General features: G+C 38.7%; 2 protein-coding genes and 1 long non-coding RNA gene across 5 annotated transcripts; 2 read left to right on the forward strand and 1 right to left on the reverse strand.

Annotated features, from left to right (window-relative positions):
- Positions 1-54: 54 nt before the first annotated feature.
- Positions 55-4,638, forward strand: LOC146450095 (uncharacterized). The gene is made up of 3 exons (XM_085100795.1): positions 55-504; positions 844-962; positions 3,928-4,638. The coding sequence occupies exons 1-3, from the start codon at positions 498-500 to the stop codon at positions 4,267-4,269; spliced, it is 468 nt and encodes a 155-aa protein (XP_084956921.1). The 5' UTR covers positions 55-497; the 3' UTR covers positions 4,270-4,638.
- Positions 4,639-4,794: 156 nt separating this feature from the next.
- LOC146450096 (coadhesin-like) lies at positions 4,795-22,365 on the reverse strand. Of its 3 annotated transcripts, XM_085100779.1 has the most exons (10): positions 15,477-15,539; positions 14,124-14,199; positions 12,904-12,976; positions 11,701-11,872; positions 11,358-11,611; positions 9,938-10,120; positions 7,948-8,115; positions 6,587-7,005; positions 5,625-5,790; positions 4,795-4,914 (listed from the first exon to the last, which is right to left on the reverse strand). In XM_085100779.1, exons 3-9 carry the CDS (start codon positions 12,959-12,961, stop codon positions 5,629-5,631), a joined length of 1,416 nt encoding a protein of 471 aa, XP_084956905.1. In that variant the 5' UTR covers positions 12,962-12,976; positions 14,124-14,199; positions 15,477-15,539; the 3' UTR covers positions 4,795-4,914; positions 5,625-5,628. The 3 variants fall into 3 exon arrangements, with proteins under 3 accessions (XP_084956905.1, XP_084956903.1, XP_084956904.1); XM_085100777.1 differs by lacking the exons at positions 14,124-14,199; positions 15,477-15,539 and adding an exon at positions 22,210-22,365; XM_085100778.1 differs by lacking the exon at positions 14,124-14,199 and having other exon boundaries at positions 15,477-15,560.
- Positions 15,466-18,017, forward strand: LOC146450097 (uncharacterized). The gene is made up of 3 exons (XR_014860397.1): positions 15,466-15,570; positions 16,314-16,698; positions 17,957-18,017. It is a non-coding gene; the product is annotated as an uncharacterized LOC146450097 (long non-coding RNA).
- Positions 22,366-22,400: the final 35 nt, after the last annotated feature.

The raw sequence follows: 22,400 nt of genomic DNA on the forward strand, positions 1-22,400 counted from the left end.
CTTTGACATCGAAATCAAACTATTTTTGTATAAAAATAAATATTGTGCTTGATGACAAAACCGCTTTAAAAGTATGGGGAAGTAATCAATGAACTTTGAATAATTGGTGGCTCCGTGGTCAAAACCGGAATCTAATGAAGCCAATAGGAATGAAGCGTTCACAGCTCACGAGATAAATCACTTATTCTTTTTTATCACTGTTTACAGAGTTTTCTTGGTGGCGCTAAAATAAGATCAATTACGAAGCTAGTTCAAGCCCTCCCATTGGCTCGGAGATGCATTTGCCAGAGACTTCTCAGCATTAAATAGACTGTATTGTATAGAAAGATATTACAAAATACTTGCTAGTTTACCAGGCTTAACCCAACGAGTGATCAGGCAAAAAAATTCAAATTAAGGGTTAGCCATCGAAGAAAATTTGTACAATAACTCCAAAAGTTTAGCGCAAACCAACGCTGATTCCCTCTTCAGAGTTTGCCTCAAAGGGATTTGGTCAAATGACAGGTATCTACACACATTGTTTACGTTCTAGAATTACATCTTGCACTTTCCCTGCGTTTCGTTTTGAATAGTTTTTCTTTGGCTCTTAATCAGAATCATTATCAAGAAACCAAGCCGCAGTTCCTTCAATTTCGTATTAATTTTACTGCGCCTAACAAAGTTCTAGAACTCTGGTGTAAATGAGACTGTTCTTAATATCCTAGGCATGTATAATACAGTGAGAAAATTAGTTTTCGAAAAAAAAAGGAGCTAAAAAGAAATATTCACTACTGTATTGTTGTTTCTTTTTCTAACCCAGTTTGCACTAACAAAGGTAGTTTTGTGTTTAATTATTCTCCTCAGAGGACGAAAGGAGGAAACGAAGCAGCTTTATCACAGGCTCGGTAAAATGGTTTAATCTCGTGAAAGGATTCGGTTTCATTACAACAGACGATGCACAAGAGGATATTTTCGTTCATCAGGTACAAAATTGTCTGGAATATTGCAGCGATTAAGATAAAAGCGTGCATGTTTTCTGTTGTAAGTCTCTATATTTCGCATCGCGAACGCATTTTTACTTACGTTACATGTCCTTCTACAAACACATTCTTTATGTTTTGAAAGCACCTTGAAATATTAATTATTCATCTATGTCAATTATTGTCGACAGTTTCTCTGACATCGGTTTGCTATTCAGAGAAACATATGTTCGTTTTGCGCGTTTTCTACAGGAATTCTGCCACATGTTATGTTGCAGAGAGTTTATCGTCACTGGCTCAATGCCAAAATTTATGACCGTAGCATGTCGTTAATTAGAGAACCTGCTTTTTGTGAAATTTTCTAAGATATTTGTCAGTTATATGTCACGTTTTGGTTTGCGATTTCTCCGCCATCGTAAGCAAACAAGCCACGTACTTTCCTCGTAAGCGATTTTAACCACGTTTTTGAATCCTCTGTTGATTTCCTCGAAAATTCATTAGAATACTCGCTGTTAATTTTAATTTCGTTATGTGACAGTTTCATTTCTTCATTTCTTTGTTTGTGTCTTTCCTTCATAGGGTTGCACCTGGCCATGATCAGCCTTGCTAATTCAATTCACTTTCTATTGAACGAAAAACACAATACGAACAATAAAACTTAGAGAAACAATAGCTAAAAGTTTTTCATTAGCGGGAGTGTTTTGTTTCGAAGCGTGCATTCATCAGAAAAATCTTATCTTAAAAGATTACCAAACCTGATTCATTTATTATTTATTTCAAAAGGTTTGGAAAAACTGAAAATTTGAAAAATGTCGAGATGTGGTTTTTTGAAGAATTATCACCACAAAAAAAATGTATGTATATTTTTGGGAAAGGGAGACAAACAATTATACTTTTAGTGGTACCAACACGCGACTCAAAATAATAGAAAATGTCCTAATATCAATTATGCTGCTTTGTTTCATACAATATTGTGTCTTCCGCTGATATCTACACAAGCACAATGAATTCGTTTTTTTAAGCCTCCGGCGATCGAAATATTAAATTTGTGCAGCCTTATGTTCTAATCCTGCAAGGCGGATGAGGTCATTTTTCTTCGAGTTTCTTCCGGCGAAAACTTCCGATAACCTCATGACGTCACTTGTTATGACAACTATTGCTTGAGAGCGTTCTCTATCCCAGGCCTCCTCTCTTTTGAAACAGATAGCAGGGAATATTCATACTGAGTGAATCAGCCATATTTTCACATAGGATCACTGTAATGACCTGTTATATCAAAGGAACAAAGTAAGTTAAAGGGTAAAAACAAGATATAACGTACTATGTGAAAAAAAACCACAATTTCACATAGTACGTTATATTTTGCTTTAACACGTTAACTCCTCCCTTTTGGCGGCTCAGGAGACAGCCCAATTAGGGAGACTGGGCCTTACCCCAGGAAGATTTATAAGCAATTCATCTTATTTCTTAGGCCTCCTTCATTCGCCGCCGCTCACGCTCAGCCTTTTCGAGTCACGTGATCGTTCGTCCTGGCTCTGATCATTCTGCATTGGAGAGCCCGCAAAACCGAACCAGTATGTTTTATTTTCGTACACGTTCGCGTAGAGCTTTGAAATCAAAATTTTCCGTTTTTCAATTACCTGTAGTAACGCCGGTAAGGCACATTAAAATGACATTTAATTAATTCCACCTATTGGGTGATCCCTAATCTCGTACGCAGAGCCCTCAGGCTCTTTGGTCAGTGGTTATGAGTACTTGTTGACTGAGTAGAAGGGCCGAAAGGAAGATTTCCCTCGGAATATGTTCCGGGTGATATGGCTCCTACCTCGAAGTCATATCAACTTGTCAAGCCTGCATAGCAAGAGTTTCGGTGGGGTTTTCTCCATTTTACGCTTCTTTAACCGCGCAAAACTTGGAACAACCCTAGAGTTAAAATGGGAGGGTACTCGGTTGCACACGAGGTCCGTGGACAATAAGCCATGTATTTTCACCGCCGGCTCAACCTAACTTGAGCAATAGGTATCAGTTATCACCACAATTTTTACTTCAGTCAAAACTCAATAAACACTGAATGCCCCGCCGGCTAAAAATACCATATCATAAGCGGCGCATGCGCAGGACTGCTCTTACCTGGACTGGCTCGCACCATCAGGAAAGTATGATAATTATAAACCAAACTGATTGCAGAGCTGACACTACGGTAAAGGGCTTATTTATTTGGGCCAATATTTAAACTAGTACCAATAGTCTTCTTTAGGGCAAGGGTTACAATGAGATAAAATAACGGCTCTTTAAAGTTTAAATTTGAACGTAAACATAGACTGTTACATAGCGTACATAACGGTAAATAAGATACATGTGTACACCGAATTCATAAATATGGCCGCCACGCAGTTGAAACTGGGACCTAGCACCAGTGCGAGGCAATTTTAAGACAGCCTTAGAATCAACAATGGCTTCCGATGAGAAGAAATCTAATTCTTATGTAAATTGTTGTGTTCCATTGTGCAATCAGAAAGGAATGGTCAGTCCAGAAGGGCAAAAGGTAGGATTTTTTAGTTTCCCACCGAAAGGAAAGCTGAGAGATGTCTGGCTTACTAAAATACCGAGAGAAGAAGGCAAATACTTTAAAGTTAAAGATACAACTGAAGTCTGCTCTTCGCACTGCGAATCGAGTGAAATCAAGAAAGGATTTGGTGGTAAATGGTCGTAAATGTCATGTCTGTCCTAAAATGCCTCGACTCTGTGTTGTCCTAACCCGCCCCAGACTCAATACCGTGCGGCGGCCATCTTTATGAATTCGGTGTATAGCTAAAAAAATAAAGGCTATAAAAAGTGTAAACTAGTGTACATGGCATAGTGCATTTCTACTACAAGAGATCCGGTAACCGGACGAAACGTAATCAGAACAGTTTATTTGTGCGTAATGATAATTTTAAATCCCCTTTTCGTTGTTTTTCTTTCACAGAGCGCTATAAAATCCAAAGGATACCGTAGTCTTGTAGAAGGAGAAAAAGTTCAATTTCAGATAGTCAACACAGACAAAGGAAAGATCGCTATATTTGTGACGTCACCTGGTGGCGGGAACCTGGGTCGGAAAAGCCGCGTGAAAAAAGGCGCGCGAAAATTCACCAGTCTGTGCTACAACTGCAATGAAAATGGACACAGGATGAGAAAATGCCCGTATGAAAAGCGTGACCTTCGAACATGCCACAAATGCGGCGCAAAAAGTCATCTCATAAGAACTTGTCCAAAGCTTCTGGAAGATAATGATTCAAGAATGCAACAAGATATTAATGAAGACATTTGAAAAATGAATATTTTTGCGAGTTGATTTCTGGTAACACGGCCGTGAAAGCGCTCCATTCTTTTTGACCACGAAAAGAGACCGATATTGTACACGAAAACTACAGCCCTTACAAATTTCAGTCTCCAGTTTGTATTTGGGGAAACGCAGAGCGAACTTTCACATCACTGCAAACTCACAAAGATTTTGTTGGTAAAGTCGCTTGAGATCAGCTGCAGATAGCCTATACGTTTTTGGCTTTGAGTCGCCAGGCAGTTTTTTTGCATTTTTTAAAATAAAACCTTTTTTAAAAAATAAAACGCAGTAGATGTTTTGCGTGTTAATTTAAACAGAAAACGCTTGCGACTTGTATTTCCAAGTCTCTGTATCTCTGTACGGAAACGCAGAAATCTCAAATATAATCTCACTCACGTCTCCTTAATGTTTTACTCTTCATTCTCATGGCTTGAATCATGCCTTTTTCGTGATAATGATGTAGTGCTAACGATTTAGATTTACAGGTAAGGTTTGAGTAACAAAGACAAGCGGTCACAGCAAGTTTCCCCACTTTAATCATCTCACTTCTTTCAATATTTATTGATTTACTACAGTTTAATCAGTGGATTTGTTTCTTCATGGCAGGTGTTAGCTGTGCTGCAGGTTCTCTTCCTAAAACAGGAGAAACCAAACAATTTAAAAACTTGGAGCTAATAACTTCTTTAGAGCTTTTTTCCTGAGAGTTTGTCGAAAGTAATTTCGTGTTTACTTTGGTTTTGTTTTACTGTTGGCAGAGTTCGCACCACTCTCTCAACCAATGGAGAACCAAACCAAAACCAGTATCTGGATTGCTTTTTGATGCTACTTAATTCAATCAAATAATTAGGAGCTAGACCATATAAACACTTAAATGTCAAAATCAGAATCTTAAAGTTTATAGAGTGTTTTCATTCACGTGACTACTGGCCATATTGGCTTACTGAAACAAAATAAAGTACTTGCATAAAAATAGAGTTCAATACCCAGAGGTTTAGTTTGGGACACCAACATGGTCGCCATTTCTTTGTTTTGGGACACCAACATGGCCGTTGTGACGACATGTGAAAACACTGCATACGGTAACCAATCAGGAGCCAATGAAGGTGAGAAAGCAATGGTGTAACAATGCAATGGTGTTACAATGTGTTACAAAGTTATCTTCCTTCATTTAATTACACCTCAATTTAATATTGCAGCTAAAATTGCGCGCGCAGTTTGGGCATAGCTCAAGGCTGACTGATCCGCGGCATTTGCTGAAATATGCTATGATGGCATTTTCATTTATATACACTGCTTTTGTAAATAGCAGTAAATTAAAGGGAAATTTTGTATCAGAAACTTACAATTTCATTGGCAAGACGAGTTTATAATTGTCTGCAACTCAACAAACAGCTTTTTAAAGTCTGACACTTGCACGACGTTCTCTTTTTTGCCCATGGCAATTCTTGTCAACTCCGCTGGCAAGATGTTTGTACCAACTCCGACGGCGATGACTTTGACACCGTTATTCTGAACAGAAATAAAAATTAAAACGCTGTAAATGTTTTTGTAGTATAGCTGAAAGCGGTTTATGTCTCATTTGCCATCATAATACTAATCTATAAAACAGCACAGATCTGTGTTACCAAGATGAAAAAAATCGGAAACCATTTTCATTGTAAATACAACATCCTACTGTCCAAGCAAACGCGACGATTGATAACATATATATAGAAAGTCACACAAAAAATTACAGCCATTTTCTTAGTTAATTCACGTATCTTACACCCTAATATGATGCAGGCGACGCGTACCAGCTCAGCATTCTCGGTCTCACACTTATCTTTGATTTCTGCTAGTCAACACCTCATACTAACCTCGTTTTCTCGGTCCGAGACTGTAACTTACGGACCGATTTTTTTCCCGTTGATTTATGGACCAATCGCAAAGCGCGCGGGCCATAAATCAACGGGAAAAGACAGAGGATCCGTAACTTACAGTACGAACCGAGAAAACGAGGTTAGTAGGATATGTATTATATCTCTGAGGTTAATCGGGCGCGCCAGAAAGGAAACTAGTTAAAGTGAGTGGGCAGTACTACGGTGTAATACGGCCCGTAAAATTGACCAATCACGCCCCGCGTACTAACTGACAGATACAATAAAAACTATGAAAATCAGAGAGTGAAGTAGTTCTGAAAGGAATTGTTAAGTTGGATGTATTGTAACTAGTTTTTAAAAATGGCAAAAACTGAGAAGGCTGACGTCGCGAGAGAAGTCGTCTTCTTTTCTGAGGTGACGCGGTCCATGTTGTGCAACAGACATACCTTAAGAGGTTCAACGGCTGTTTCGTACGGCTCACTTTTAGGATTAGTTTTTCCATCAGTCAGCACAACAAGTACATCCGGTTTGACGGGTCTGTCTCCAGCCTCTGCGGTAAACAGCTTCTCGCCAGCCTTACGGAGCGCCCTGTCGGTAAAGGTTCGTCCTTGCAGCTTTGTGGTTGCTTTCAAAATGCCTTCGATAACTGCAGGATCCTGTTTAGCGGTTTCGTTAAATCTTATGATGATCGTGGCTTGAATGTTGTATACTATGAGTCCCAAGTGGCTTGCACCTGGAGCGATCTTCATGGAGTTGACAAGAGCCAAAACAAACTGTTTGGCTATGACAAAATTTGCCCTTCCGACGCTATTAGTTGCGTCCAGAATGACTCCAAGATCAATGGCGCGGGTACATGGGGTAGGGCCTGGAACGAGAGACACGTGCTGAGTCAGTTGCAGAATATTGATTGGAAAGAAAAACTACAGGGTTTGTGTAAAGCAAGAGAGGATGAAGGCTTATCTTATCTTGCTTGAACGTACAGGACAATATGACTAGGAAGGGAGTAAACAGTCTTCTACTAAAGTGATTTTTGTTTCCATATACAAAAGTCTATTAAAGACAGTGAGTTGTTATTAGAAAATTGTTTAATAATTATACATGAAAACTTCGAATTTTCTAAAGACATAAACTACAGTATAAGAGTTGAAAGTTTCAAGTAATACGCGTACAACTTTCAATATGTGCCTATCTTGACCTACTTAACATGTTCTGGAATGCATTTTGTCTCACGGTCAGGTCTGAAAATTCGCAGGAGTGGTTGTTCTTGTTTGAATCCATGAAACAATTCGATCACATTTCCAAGCGTTTCAAATGGCTGTGATAATTTCCCGTTGTGAAAAAATTGCTTTTGGATAAATACAGAGTTGGTTCATAACTGTCTACATCACAAGACATCTCTGACTAACTAATTGATAAATCTGCACAATTCAAAGATCTAAGACAACTCAAACCAAACTGAGTGACCTCAACTTACACCGCAGTTCTATCGACTTCCACTAGATACTGAAACGTTTTTTGCATGACATTAGAAGTTTCCAAAGCAAAAAATTGAAATTTCCTGCCCACTGACATTAAGTCATACAATCCGGCACGAATTTTGAGAAAAGGTTATTACAATATCTCTAGATCTTGACAATGTGTTTAAAGCCGGCTTCTTGGCACATACGTTATATGTGTAATTTTTAGGTAGTATTTATCGTGCGCTAGCACTTGAATTTTTCTCCCTTTTGGTAACTTTTAGTTTATATTGCGGCGTTAAGAGTCCTTTAAAGTGAATCTAATAAAGTTTTAATTGGTGTTTACTTACAGGCGAAGTCGTTGCAAGCCCCAATCTTCTCCCTCGGCCCATGACAATCGTTTCCACCGTGCTGAGGAGGGGGATTGGTGCAGGTTCGAACAAACTTTTGAAAGCCACCACCACAAGTTTTGGTGCATTCTGGGATGGGCTCCCACGAAGTAAAACCACCATCAATAGCTTTAAGATGGAAAACAGTCAGTTACTAGGTCAGGTGACAAAAACAGTTTGTTACCAAGTCACGTGACAGCGTGTAAATTAGGGTAAGAAAGGAACGCCCGAAAGTCGGTTTTTTTTTTGTTAACTTTTTTTTTAGGAACCATAATCAGGTAGTAACCCCGCACAAATGTACGTTTATCTGTTCGGGCTTATGACGTGAAGGGTGGCGCCATTTTGTTTCTTGAATAGATTTTTTGGTACAACACAGGGGTTTGCGTGGGCCCCACGCTTACAGTCTCCATCCTTGATTATGGATCCTGAATCTTTTTATATTATCTGCTTCCTTCGCAAAACAGACAGACTAACCAAATAAAATCTCTTGTAACAATATGGATAAATTGGTTGGTTATATTATTCAATACATTTCAATGAAACGGCCACACGGATTACAGAGCAGAGAAGGTATGATTCTTATGAGAGAAAAACAAGGAGAGTTAATATGAAACCATTTTCAGATACTTAGACTTAGAATGTCTTTCGGTTCGAATTTTATACAATCTCACAGTAAAATACATGCCTCTTACTAACCGGGCTCGAGGTCCGTACTGTAAGTTACGGACCGGGTTTTTCCCGTTGATTTATGGCCCAAGTGTGAAGCAAGCGGGCCATAAATCAACGGAAAAAACGAGGATCTGTAACTTACAGCACGGACTGAAAAAACGAGGTCAATAAGATATTTATTGTATCTCTGAGCCTACTCGAGAGCGCGGGAAAAGAAACTATCGAAGTTTAGCGAGCTGCACAGTAAAATATGGCTCGCAAAATTGACCAATCACACGGCGCGTACTAACTGAGAGATAAAATAAATTGCCTAAGGGTTATTTGGCAAATTTGATTATCAATAATTAGTTCATTAAAATAGTTTCATTGTGATGTTCTCTTGATTAAAATCACAATTTAAGTTTTAATTTTTTGAGAACTAGACAAAATGGTTTAAAATAAGAGTTAAATTAAGGAAACCTGTTCTCTCACTTTCCCACGTTTGAGATCGAGTTAAAAAACTTACATAATCGTTAAAAAGCCGCGTGGCCCTGTTTAGGAAAACCCACTTAATTAAGCTAGATGTTAAGGAAACTCAGATACCATAAGGAATGTCAGGTTTTGAAATTTATAATTCAAAGTCGTCAAATATATCCAAGCGGAAAGAAAAATTGGTTTGATAGTGGATCGTCAACTTCTGCTTGTGGTATGTATGTATTGAGCTTAGTTTAGTATTCTATCACTTATATATTAATATAAATCATTTAATTCAAACATTTTTTTGATTAGTTTTTTGAAAGAGAATATATCAACTGATTATATATGTATTGGGGATGAAACATTTTGTACTTTGAAAGACGTTCGCCGTGATGCTAGCAGCTGATCATTTATTCGGCAGTTAGAGAGAAAACTTGAAAAATAAAATCAAGCCAAAAGGCATCTCTCAAGGGTGCAAAGACCTAATTTTGAGGGAAAGGAGGGGGGGGGGGGGTGGAGAGCGGGTTGTTCATTTCCTTTTTCGTCCTTCCCTTCCCTTCCGACCAGGGATGATGAAAAAGCCGGCTTGGATATCGTGATCAGAATAAGCAGCTCCTTTCGGCATATTAAAATTAAACTTGTTATCGAGGTCCAGAGTATAGGAACAACAGAAATAAATAAATATGGCTATTCTGGGTTTTAAATTTGCTTTGTTTGTCCCTGTTTGGTCCTATTGTCAAGCTGAATTTTAATGTATAGAAAGGAGCTTATTGCGTGAAACGAAGGGTTGTTCGCATATTAATCAGCACCTTTAATAAATACTTACGGCATTTAACCAAGTTGCAACTTTGGCTCTCCTCAGCAGGCCCCTCACAGTCCTTACCCTGGGGGTCTGGGGGTGGATTTGTACAGGTTCGCTCCCTGTCCTGTTTCCCAGTACCACACGTCCTGTCACACTGGGTCCAGTCTCCCCACTTGCTCCATCCTCCGTCACCGGGTGACTTTTGCACTACATAAAGAAGTTATCGGACAAAGCACTCCAAACACGATTGTGGAATTAAATGGAATGATGAATCCTGACTTATCACAAAATTAACAACTGCAACCTGTTTATGACCATCTCAGGTCAACCGTGATTGGTGTATTTATAGGTGATTTGTGTCAATTGTGCCTGCGTAAATTAATAATGGGCTGTCCTCGATTCTTGGAAAAAGCGCAATTATATGGTTAGGAATATTTTTTAGCGAATTCATTTTCTCGTTCATTTACTGAGTCGTGTTTACACGCAAAAGAATGAACCTTAAATGAAAGCCCTTGTCTTCGTCACCAACTGTTAACATCTCATCATCATCATCATCATCATCATCATCATCATAATCATCATACAGGAGCCTATTCCTAGGCGCCTCTGTATTAATTCCTTGATTCAACCCTTTCCTAAGTAAATTTATTTTTAGAACAGCTTTTCCCGCCAAAAGTTATGGCGCAGTTTAATTGCCGTTACTTTTCTTTGATTGAATATTTGAACTGTGGGCGTTCAAAAGGTCCCCTGAAACCCGTTTGAAACGGATTTCAGGGGACCAGAAATAAATAAATAAATCCTTTCTGGAAAGGATTGACTACACGACTTAGAATGAGAGGTAGAGGCTACGGGTAATGGTCTCCTGTATCATATCATTGTGAAATTAATCAAGCAAAAAAAAAAAATCAGAGACAGAAACAAAAAACAAAGAGTGGTAAAACATTTCATATAAGACAGAGCATCTAAGGCCCGGTTCAGACGCCGAACTTTTCATGAGCCGAACCTAATACCTCGGATTAAGTACATGAAAAGTTCGGCGTCTTGAGAACGGCTGATTCAATTTTGGAACGGCCCAGCCGGGAACTTCGCCTTTGGAACAGCTTTGATTCAGACGTCGAACTTTTCATGAGCCGAACCTAATGCATAAATTATTATAACGTATTTCAAATACAGTCTCTCGTAGAGAGCAACATTTCGATTTATTTTGCTTCAGTAAAAATTGTTTATTGGAAAAAAACACCCCGCAGTCCGGAGACTGAATTACGTGTATAACTTGCAAAACAAAATCCAAGTAAATTAAGTTCGGCTAGTTAAGTTCGGCGTCTGAATCAAAAGGCGGGATTTTCGTGATTTGGGCCGACCTCAATTTGAGTTAAGTTCGGCTCATGAAAAGTTCGGCGTCTGAACTGGGCCTAAGCTTCAACCATGAATCTGACACACATACCCTCCTCTAAAACGTAGACATAATTTGTACTCGCTATGCCGACACACGCTTGCTTTGAGGAGACATCACAGTGCTTCCATGCAACTTTGTTTCCACTGAATTGCAAATCCATGACGCATTTTTCTTCTACCGCATTTCCAAACAAGTTATAGGTATAGGTCCCATTCTTCCCACTCCAGCACTCGCCATAAAACTGTAGGCCAAACACTTTGTAACCTTTTTCGCGTGTTGCCTTTGCACACTGGCAAGCGAGACTGCAAAAAATAGCAACATAACACTGAATAACTTTCTTTCACTGATAAGTTAGAATATATCATGTGAAGTTAAGATAAAATGACTGAACCTGCGCCAGGAATCTGATAATCGTGTCCAGTCCAGGCGGGGTGGCTGAAACACCTTGCTTCTAATGTCCCGGATGTTGACCAACTGCTCTGGAAGGGTCCTTTGTCTATTAACCAAATCTCTGAAACATCCGATCTTTCTCCAAGCCATATTGCATGTTTGGAATTTCACATCTAAAAGTTAGGAGAAGGTGAATGTTGTTAGAAATACAATTCTGCAAAAGAGTTTTAAGATGAGCAAACGAAGGGCCCCTGGTGAGCGCTCGGTGGACCGTTTAATCGTTAACTCGGTCATTCGCCTATCCGTTTACTAATCCGGTTGTTCGTTCGCTCGTTGTTCCGTTTGTGCGTTCGTTTGCGTTTCTGTTTTGTCCATTGCTCCTTCGTTTGCCCAGTTCTTCTTGCTATTCGTTGGCTTAAACGTGGTGTTATAAACAAAAGGGGTCATATTAATATTCCTCAAAATTTATACGATAAGTGTGGAATACCCTTATTCCCATCGCAAGTGTATTTGATCATTTGCTTTATTAGAAGATGTAAAGCGTAACAGTATCTATAAAGATGTGACAGATCTTTGGGCGGCAAAGACAAATCACCGATCTCTTAAAACGTGGACAAAAACATGCATCCTATTGGCAGGTTTTTAACAATAGAAATCGCCATAAGAGTCCAGTTTAAGGTGTCTGCGTCCGCTTAATAGAAGTATCAGTTGAATACAGGTTCTTTTTACAGTAAATGTGGGGGAGAAAAAAATATGGGACTTGTGCTGCTGTACGATTAATATGGGGTCCGCTTATTACAGGCAGAAGTTTCTTCACGTTTTAATACTTATGGCTGCAATGCTATAAAGAAAGGCTTTTTCTTTCTTCTTTTATCTTATTGGTAAAAGTGCACTCGGAGATGAAACAAACGCAAAGTGCTGATTTACTGTAATAATGTCTGAAGAGAAAGACTATCTTCCCAAAAAAGAATCTTTTTTGTATAACCCCAGTAAGTGACCAATGCATAGAGACCTGAGTTTTTTTCCTCATACATTGGAGCCACAATTTGGCTTTAAGAAAATTTGAAAATTTCAAAGGGAGGACTTTTATTGAGTGTGTATCCGGAATTTGTCTTGAAAGCACGTCCCATTTATGTAATCTTCGAAGATAGCTTGGGAACATTATTCATTTCGCTAAGCAAAGACAACTTGAGCAACAACTTTCCTTGTGACGTCACACTTGCTGCAGTAAACAGGAATGCAAACAGGTAAAACTGGATCATGGTCAGAGGGTCCAACTGGAAGAAAACAGAGATTATATGGTTACCCTGGGTACATGGGTTGTCAGTTGGACTGCACGTGCAAATTGCGTATATTGACGAATGTTTGGTTTATCAACAGAGTTGATAGCTAAAGGTAAATTGGCCACCGTAAAGAGATTCGAGTGTTGACATTTCGAGCATTAGCCTTTCGTCAGAGCTCTGATGAAGGACAAACGCTCGAAAGGTCAACGCTCGAATCTGTTTACGGTGGCCAATTTACCTTTAGCTATCAACTCTGTTGATAAACCAAACATTCGTGTGTACTCCCAACCGACGCAACACCACAGTTGCTTTAGAAAGTAACGGCGTATATTGACGCCTCTTTCAACCCCCAACTGTTTCAGTCATAAATAAGTAAACGATTAATCACTGAGTGCATATGAGTGAGCAAAGTTGAACCGCAATTTCCTGAAGTTCCCTCGCGTTCTTTAGCGCTAGCTATGTTGCTTGGCCGTGACGTTTCAAGGTATCTATATTTGATTTGCAGCTGTTTTAGACAAAAAGTAGATAATTTGGTTCTCTTGTTCTCAAATAAAGTATGATTCTCTCTATTGGTTTGTTAAAAAAACCCCGGATTTTAGATCTGAAAAGTACCTGCAAAATGGTACGTAAAATCAAATTTCCGAAAATAAAATGAAAAACGGCGAAGGTTTTATGGGAGTAACTCTCCTCATCACTCCTTACTCCTGTAGTTTCCTGATCATTTTAAATTACATATTATAATTTTTTCAGAGCAATCTACCTAACGACCTTTTAATTACAGTTTTGCCGAAGGTGCATGTCGGAGCCCAAATATTGTTGGAACCATAACATTTGCAGGCTGTATTTGCTAGGAATTTGCAGTCAAATTAATTGCATGGGTGTGCCTTCTAATTAATCTGCGAGAATCTTTTCTTCGGGTTATTTCAAACCCGCAGTTTACATGTGTTTTCATTATCATCACTATGACTTGTCTTTATAAAAACAATTAATTTCTAATCTGTTGATGTTCACCTGATAACTGAATGAATGTTAACAGCTTTTTGTAGAATTTGATGAGATTTTGTCAAGTTTCTCAACGTAATCACAAACGAAACTGAGCAAATTAACCGAAATTAAAAAACCTGATAGCTTCTCGGCTCACCACTCCTGGGGATTTAGTCGAAAATGGGTTGCCACGGTGACGCCTTCACAATATAGTCATCTCCTTTTCAAAGGGTCTAAAGAGCGAGAAAAAAATCGAATTGGAGTGGACACGTTACTGAATCTTTTCGGTTAAATTCAGTGCTAGTCAAGGCAAATATGAAATTCAGTTTCGAATATATACTTCAGTGCGTTTGGGGATCGAATTCAAGGAGGTTAAGGTTGTACAGTGGTAAAAGATGTGTACACTAACATTGTCATTTTAAATAAAAATAAACTTTATTATTACGGTACGCGGTGCTTCAATGTTATAGAGGGTACCGCAAGTGGTACAAATTCTGTGTTCATGCGACTTAGAAACCCGAAAAATTATTTTATTCTATTTTTGGAACAAGTCAGCATAATTTGCTTTGAGTGTTTTTTTTTTTTTTTTTTTTTTTTTTTTTTTTGCCTTCTTTTGCAATTCTAAGTTAGCTTAATAGTGCCATAGCAACAGCATCATATAATCGCTGTATAAAATGATCGACATACGGTCCGTTACACAGCCCGTACACAGTCACTTTGTAGAGATTTTAAGAAGTGGTATGATATACAAGGATCTTATAGGCCGGGATCAGTGTGTGTATAGTAAAAAGGTAAATAAAAGAATAAAAGATGGTAAAAAGTAAACTGTTTTTTTGTGATTGCCGTGTGGGAGCCGAAAGAGACTAAAGAAGAAAGGTGCGCTTTTGCCTCCTTTTTCAAAACCCCACTGTCTCAGATTTCAAGGCACGGTGTTCCATAGAACGGCATCACTATAATAGAAAATCCGTTACAGCGACAGCTCCTTTCTAGGCTAAGTAAGGCTATGCCAAGAAATTATCAGGGAGTTATACACTTGTATCTGGCTTCAGTAGACACAAGTGTAAGCACGCAAACATATACTGTTCATTTCACAGTATTTGTATACACTCACCGTCCCGAGTTGTGTGTCATCTCTCCGGGAGAGATGGTGCACAACTCAGGATGACATTGTACACTAGTATACGAACTCGTTTTACCAACTCGTATTTGTTGTTTCATGCGTGAAATAGGACTGGGCTATTGTTGAGGAAAATTGTTCTTTTCATATCAAATCGTATTTGAAATACGGGCGTAACCTGAAAATTTTACGCCACATAAGAAGTTCATCTTTTTTACGTAGGGAAATTCTGCTGAAGTTTTTGGACGGGTTATTCATTTGTTTAGCGGCCATCTACATAGCACAAAAAATACTCTATTAATACTGGCAGTGCAGATTTGTTTTTGTTAGAGTATTCTATCAATGTCTCGAATTAAAAAAATGCTTTTTTTGTTGGATTTTTAGATAACTTACCTTGAAAGACCTCAATTTGGTCGCGTGTTCTGCAAATCAACAAATCCTCTGAGGAGTGGAGATTCTCGGCCCTTTTCAAAACTTTTATTGTAAGGTAATTACCGGTAATATAAAAGCATTAGCACTGTCAAGAATTAATTCATGTTCATCAGGGGACGTCACTTTACTTTCCTCTGCGGTAACTTTGAAGCCAGTAACGGCGCGATGTTAAAAGAAAACATTGCAAGTTAAGATAGTAGAGAAGTGCAGAACAAGGTATCATTGCAGAGGCCGGTGAAATATCCGGTGATAAATCGTCGTAAATTCGTTGTAAATTTCCTTATTTTGCTTCTGAACAAGGCCATCGCATTATATATTAATGTTTACCTTACTTGGAGCAAATAAAGACGGAAAATGTTTTAATGGAACATTGAATTTGGTTTAGCAGAAATTAAACCTTCCACCGGTACCAAGAGGGCAAAAGAGGCATCATTTTTTGTTCTTCGCGTTCAATTCAGGCTCAAATTAACAAAACTTATAACAGTAAATGGATAATTCCCGAGACGGTGTGGAGTTTTTAATCTGCAATTATTTCAGGTAACGAAAACAAACATATTTGCTGCGGGAAATTGCTCTCCTGAGGAAATTGTTTCTACCCGTGTGATTAAACAAGCTAGCAGCCTAATGGCAACATAAAGGACTGAGTAAATATCGCTGAATATTTACCTAGAGTTCGATCTCGGTGAACAATCACCAACATTTACTTTGCTTGAGAGAATAATTGTTAAATTTAATTTAAATAATTTTTTATACTTGAAACACCACCTTCATATATATATTTTTCCTGTTATCCGACAGAAATACGGACAAAACATCACAGTACTTGTATATCAAGTAGTCTGCAGAAACGGCTGGAGGTTGCGACAGTACTCTGGAGCGAAATATGGTCGGTATAAAACCGATCGAGGACAAATAGTCTGAGCTAGTGCAAGCTTAGCCCGAGAAAGGGAGGTTGATATTAAAGAAGTTTATATTTTGGCCTGCACTGATCTGCAAAAACTAACGCTGCACTTTGATTTTACGCCATACTGATAACATTGATTCTATTCGGTTGCGAAAAGGTCGAAAAAATGCGGTAAGTTGCTCCGATTGAAACTTCAAATCAAGACCTTTCCGTACTCAGGGCACACAGTATCTTAGAACGAATCAAAGCGCTCTGTGAGCGAACTCGTGAATTGGACAGGTGAATGAAATGATATTTAATTTCGGATTAAGTGTAACGTTATTTGCTTCTTTGATTTTCATGTCTAGAGGTGTTCGCTAATATAACAAAGAAACACCGCCATGTGGCCTTCCTAATCAGCTGGGTCGGTGTCGTGCTAGCCCTCGGGCCAGTTGTAATATGTACGTCCCGGGATCGACTCCCAGGAGAGGACGTATTCTGTGTTCATTTTTTCCCAGTCTGCTTTTTTTTTTCAGACTGAGAGGTAATATTGAACATTTATTGTAATGTAGCGTTCTCCACGATTTTATAGTATTTAAAAATCCATGTGAAGTCCGTACTTCGGTTTAATCGTTCGAGAGCTTGTGCAGTTCATCGAATTGACATTCTCAAAATCCCAAACATACCCTTTTTCGGCGGTCGAGTGAACTCCACTGAAAAATGTGTATTTTATTTAGTGAAAGTTTACAGTCCATCGAGAGACCGACCGAGTGAGTAACATTTTCGTTCATTACGATAACTCGTTCGTTGTACATGCGCAATTCACGAGTTAAAAACAACTCAAACCCGAATTCGTGTGATTTACAGCTTTTTGCCGAAGCGTGAAGGATAGATTCGCCTTATAACCCCAAAAATATGAGAAAATTATTAATTCATATATATGCGAAAATCAATTGGACGGGAGTTTTCATTGTTCTAAATAAGAAATAGACAGCTCCTACATGAAGCACGTTTGTCGAAGTAAACTCACCTTTATCATGAGCATAAATACAAAAAATGAAGACTTTTCTCGAGCGTGAAGAGGAGAAAACGAAGGTCAAAATTGGTTGCTAATGATGAGCGCTTTTCCTCAAAGTAAATCAATGTTTACTACGAACTGAATCCGACACGATACTTTCTTGCCATCCCGATTCGCGAATTTACATTAGCAGTTCCAACGAAATTAAAGAAACCTATACGTAGCAGAGTTCTTTCCCATTATAATTGCTTTCGAAAGTGATTCGCGATTTTTTTCCTTTCATTGTTGGCCTTTGGTATGCTTTCCAAAGCCTCCGGCATAAACTTCTTGGTCAGGTTAGTCTTCTTTTGGATAAGCGTTCCTTGCGCCGATCGGATGCGAGTCGATGACTTTATCCTTTGACTGAAAAGAGCGCTTTAGCGGAAATGGAGAAAATGAAAAATAAGAAGCGTTGGGAACTCCCTCCCACTTTTTTTCACAGTTCCGTTTCTTTCCAGTTACCGAGTTTTCTCCGTTTTCTTTCCTTTTTTTTTTTTTTAGTAGGAAACTCTGCCGAGAAGGAGGAGCTGACGACAAGCAAACCAAGACTTCAGTAACAAATTAGACCAGGAGCCAGCTGTAGAAATATTATTTTTCAGCTTATATACTATAATGATATCAAAGAAACTTCAGACGCTGCTTCCGCCATACAAAAGCCCGCCGTCGGTGATTGTAGCAGTGATTGAAAAATTTATGTGAAAAATCAATAAACTGAAACTGAAATGAATTTATTTCGATTTTATAGCTCCCTAAATTGAAGGAACATGACGTTTTCGTTGATACCAGATAACTCGGAAAAGAAGCGGACACCCTGTCCGGTCTTTCGTAGTATATTAGTTTTCGTGCTGGGGAAGATCTGATTGTCAGAACGTGTTTTTGAGGCTTGCTTTGCAAGTGAGATTTGTCACCTTAGATGTAAAAATTGTTACCAGTTGAACATCAATCAGTCAGAAAACTTCCACTCTAGTTTTGTTTGTCTTTAATTGGTGCACATTTCAGCATCTTGGGGTTATTTGATTCATACCAAGCGCACCCGGCTTGGGTATTACGGAAAAATCCTGTCCTTTACTGATCGCGTAATATCGGCTAGAAACACCAGCCATTTTACAATTATCCTGCGAAATCGCGCGGAATATCGCCTGATATTTAGCTGACGAGGCCGTAGGCCGAGTTGGCTAAAATCAGGGGATATTCCGCAAGATCGAGCAGGATAATTGTTTTATTATTCAACACATTGATAAAAAAAAGCACAGTTTTATTGCAGAAAGAATGGAGATGATCTTAATTTTACCATTTACCATTTCCATTACCATTCTCCTCCCTACACGAAATTACGAATATCGCAGATATCTGGGGCGGGTTGTTCGAAAGCCGATTAACGCTAATCTACGATTAAAAGTTAAACGAGGTTTTCATCTCGCTCTTTATAAGTGTTTCAAAGCTAATTTCAAGCTAAAGGTAAAGTAAAGTCTAAGTCCAAACTGAGAGCCAAAACTCTTTTAGAAGAATTTTTATTGAGTAGTTATTAAACTCGAATCAAAGTTCACGGTAATCCAGGATTAGCTCAAGCGGGCTTTGAACAACTGGGCCCTGTTGACTACGGACGATGAATATTCAGGGCACTTTGACCATATTTGGGCAGTGTTACAATGAGTGGAATAATAGCGGAGCTCCGCGCGCGGAGCCCCATTGATAAGAGAAATTGATAAACCCATAAATGCGCAAAAATTTTGGTTAGGCTATGACGTCACTTCCGTCTGTCCGTACGTACGTCCGCCCCCCTATGTAAGCCATTGTAACACTCAAGTTAACCCTATACGGCAACCCATTTTTTTTTTTCGGCGGGAAGTTGCATGGTCAACTGCATTTTAAAAAAACAAAGGGAAATTTTGAAGAAAGCTATAAATTTATCTACCGGTTGAATATGTCGACAAACGTGGATCGAAGAAAAAGTGAGAGAGAAAGAAAACGAAAACGCATGCGATGAATAAGCAAAGTTCAACGTAAAATACAGCGACTGACGAAATGCCAGCCGTAAAGACAGAGTATTTTTCCTTTTCAATCGGATCGGTGCACTTTGTGGAAGCAGAGATAGTAAGTACTTTTCTTTTTTTCTCTCTCTCTTTGTTTGTGAGCGGGAGGTATTTTGAAAATCCTACAATCTGACTTTTGAATTTTCCTATCTCTGACCACGGTAACCTGAAACTGAAATCATTTGCCCCGATCCGGCGCGACAAAACGTTGAAATCTTTCTGTTGAAGCAAGAATTCAAAAGGATTACTGAAAAGGATTGGTTGTACTCCAAAGAGGCGACTTTGCTTGTTTGTTGTTTTCCAGTTTTTCTTGCAATGTTGACACGTCATTTTGCTATAACTGCATGCAGAGAAGTCTTTCGCGCTCAGTTTACGTTCCATGTTCATTATCTCCCTTCGATTTTAATTTTCTAATTTCGTCCCATTTTGCTTCATTTAAATAAAATTTGATTCTTGGCTTTAATACAACACAAACGCCTCCCATCACTATCGTTGGCATAAACCCTGGCAAGTTCTTCTTGCACACATTTCTGTCTAATGTTAGCATGGATTTGTGACAACCTTGACAGAAACAAACACAAATACTTAAAATAATAAGATATAGCCTTTAATGAATGAAAAATGTGGCACGCAAACGGGAATATATACGAAGAGGGTGCGAAAATTTGAGAATAAAGAAATGTGAAAAAACCTAGAAGATAGAAATTTAAATGAGTACTAATTACAATAAAATGGAGTATTGCCTAGGCAACGGTTTTGAGTTTTTATCAGCGTCGACGCTTTTTGTTGTGTGCCAGGAATCTAGTGTTTTTCGAACTCGGTATTTGCCTTTGTCTATGACACAAGCATTATCGAAATCAATGGAATGATTGTTGTTTTTCCACGCATGGTTGGCAACATTAGAGCCATTTGAATAGTTCTTCAAGTTTCGTTGATGTTCCTTTTTTCGGGTTTGGAAACATCTTCCGGTTTCTCCTACGTAGAATCTCCTAGAATCACACTTCTTTATTCTCAAATTTTCGTACCCTCTTCGTATATTTTTCCGTTTGCGCGCCACATTTTTCATTCGTTAAAGGCTATAACAATTAGACGGCGAGCTCGAGGTTTCTATCGGCTGATAGTTGGCGAGGGGCGAAGCCCGACCCGAGCCAACTATCCAATGCGATAGAAACCGAGAGCGAGCCGTCTAATTGTTTTAGCATACCTCAGTGATCGATCTATGAAGCAAAAAAATCTTTATATTTCATAAATTTTGATATACTTGTGCAATGATGCATGCTAAATCGCGCGCGCTCTGACAAACTGCCGTCTATCGATCGATAGGCGGCACTTGTGTAGCCAATCAGATTGCGCGTTACGCGATAGTCGTTCACTGAGGTATGCTAAAGACTGATAGCCGAAAGCTTATGTTTTAATCTTTTAAGCAGAGAACGCTTTTTACTTCAAAATGTCTTATCCCGGTTACAGCTCTATATTTACTGGTTAGTTGTGCGAATTTAGCCTGCGTACAGACGTCTCCTATTTCCTTTGTTGCACTTAGAAAAGGGACTCTCCCCGATTTTTCCTGACGGGAGGGGGCGGCTGTACAAAGGCTATGCGAATTTGTCAAAGATAGTTGTTAAATTTATTTCTGTATACTGGTTCCTATGAAATATCACATTTTTTCCCATTTATTACTCCAGGATATGTTTGAAGTCAGTTTTATCGTAAGTTAGCCTTCAGTTTTCTCTGAATTCAGTTTACGCATGGCTTTCTTGATAAATAGAATTTAACTTGAGATTGACAGTGAGACTTAGCGGCGTAAACTGTTCGCAAACCGGTTCGCCTCGATCATATGTGCCTCATCAGGTGAATAAAATGTATTCAGTATGTTTGCCAACTCCCAAATGGGAGCTGATAATATTGTGAGTTCGTAATATACCCGTGAAGGATGAATAAATAAATGTCAGTATATGAAACATATATTTTGACTTGCGGATGAAAGATTAAATAGAAGAAATAAGATCCTCGCAGTTATTACGAAAAGAAAATTCAGGCTTACCCTTCAAGGGTAAATTATGACCAGCAGTTGGCTTGATAACTCACTTGGTAGAGCACTGCACCGGCATCGCAGAGGTCATGGGTTCGAATCCCGTTCAAGCCTAAACTTTTTTCGGGCTTTATTATTGCAACTGCTTAAGTTGCGTAATAACTGCGAGGATCTTTCTTCTATTTGATCTTTCATCCGCAGTTCAAAATATATGTTTCATATATTTACACTTAAAACTCAGTATGCAAATATCATTTTGAGCGTGAAGAAAATTATCGTAACTTGATAAATAGCCGATCCCGTCCTGAAAGTTTACCTACCGTGTACACATGCACAATGTCGTGGTATTTTTTAGACTCCCAGCTTCACATAATCATGTAGCTTAGAATGTCAGATCTATTGAAACGGTTTTTTTAGGATTTACTGAGAGAATACTTTGCTCTCCTGCATAACAGTTAACATTGTAATTGTTGTTGTTGTGAAGTAGTTTGCTGCATATGCACTAAAAATATTTATGAGTCCAGGAAGGATGAGGAATTTGTATAAAAATGATTACGTTCATACCCCTGGTTTATACGGAAACCATAAACAGAAATGCTATTAAGCTTAAGGGCTTGGCTAATAATTATTAAAAAGCTGAACTGAGGAAAGAATAACGAATGGACTTGAAAAACTAATAACAAAACACTTACGGAATAATTTGAGTTGGTCAGGCGACGAAGGGTTGGTATACGTAGGTTCGAGTCCCTCGTATAAATATGTATCGGCGACAAAATAGAAAAAGCAAAGGCTCTCATGCGAAAATTTGCCTTTGTCAAATCATAGTTGTCATGGTAATCGTTTCCCAAATAGATTTCAGAAAAAGTCGCTAATTTGTTAGAAC

This window comes from Pavona decussata, unplaced genomic scaffold, assembly GCF_977016875.1.
Source record: "Pavona decussata unplaced genomic scaffold, jaPavDecu1.1 SCAFFOLD_510, whole genome shotgun sequence".
In the NCBI taxonomy this organism is placed as follows: Eukaryota; Metazoa; Cnidaria; class Anthozoa; order Scleractinia; family Agariciidae; genus Pavona; species Pavona decussata.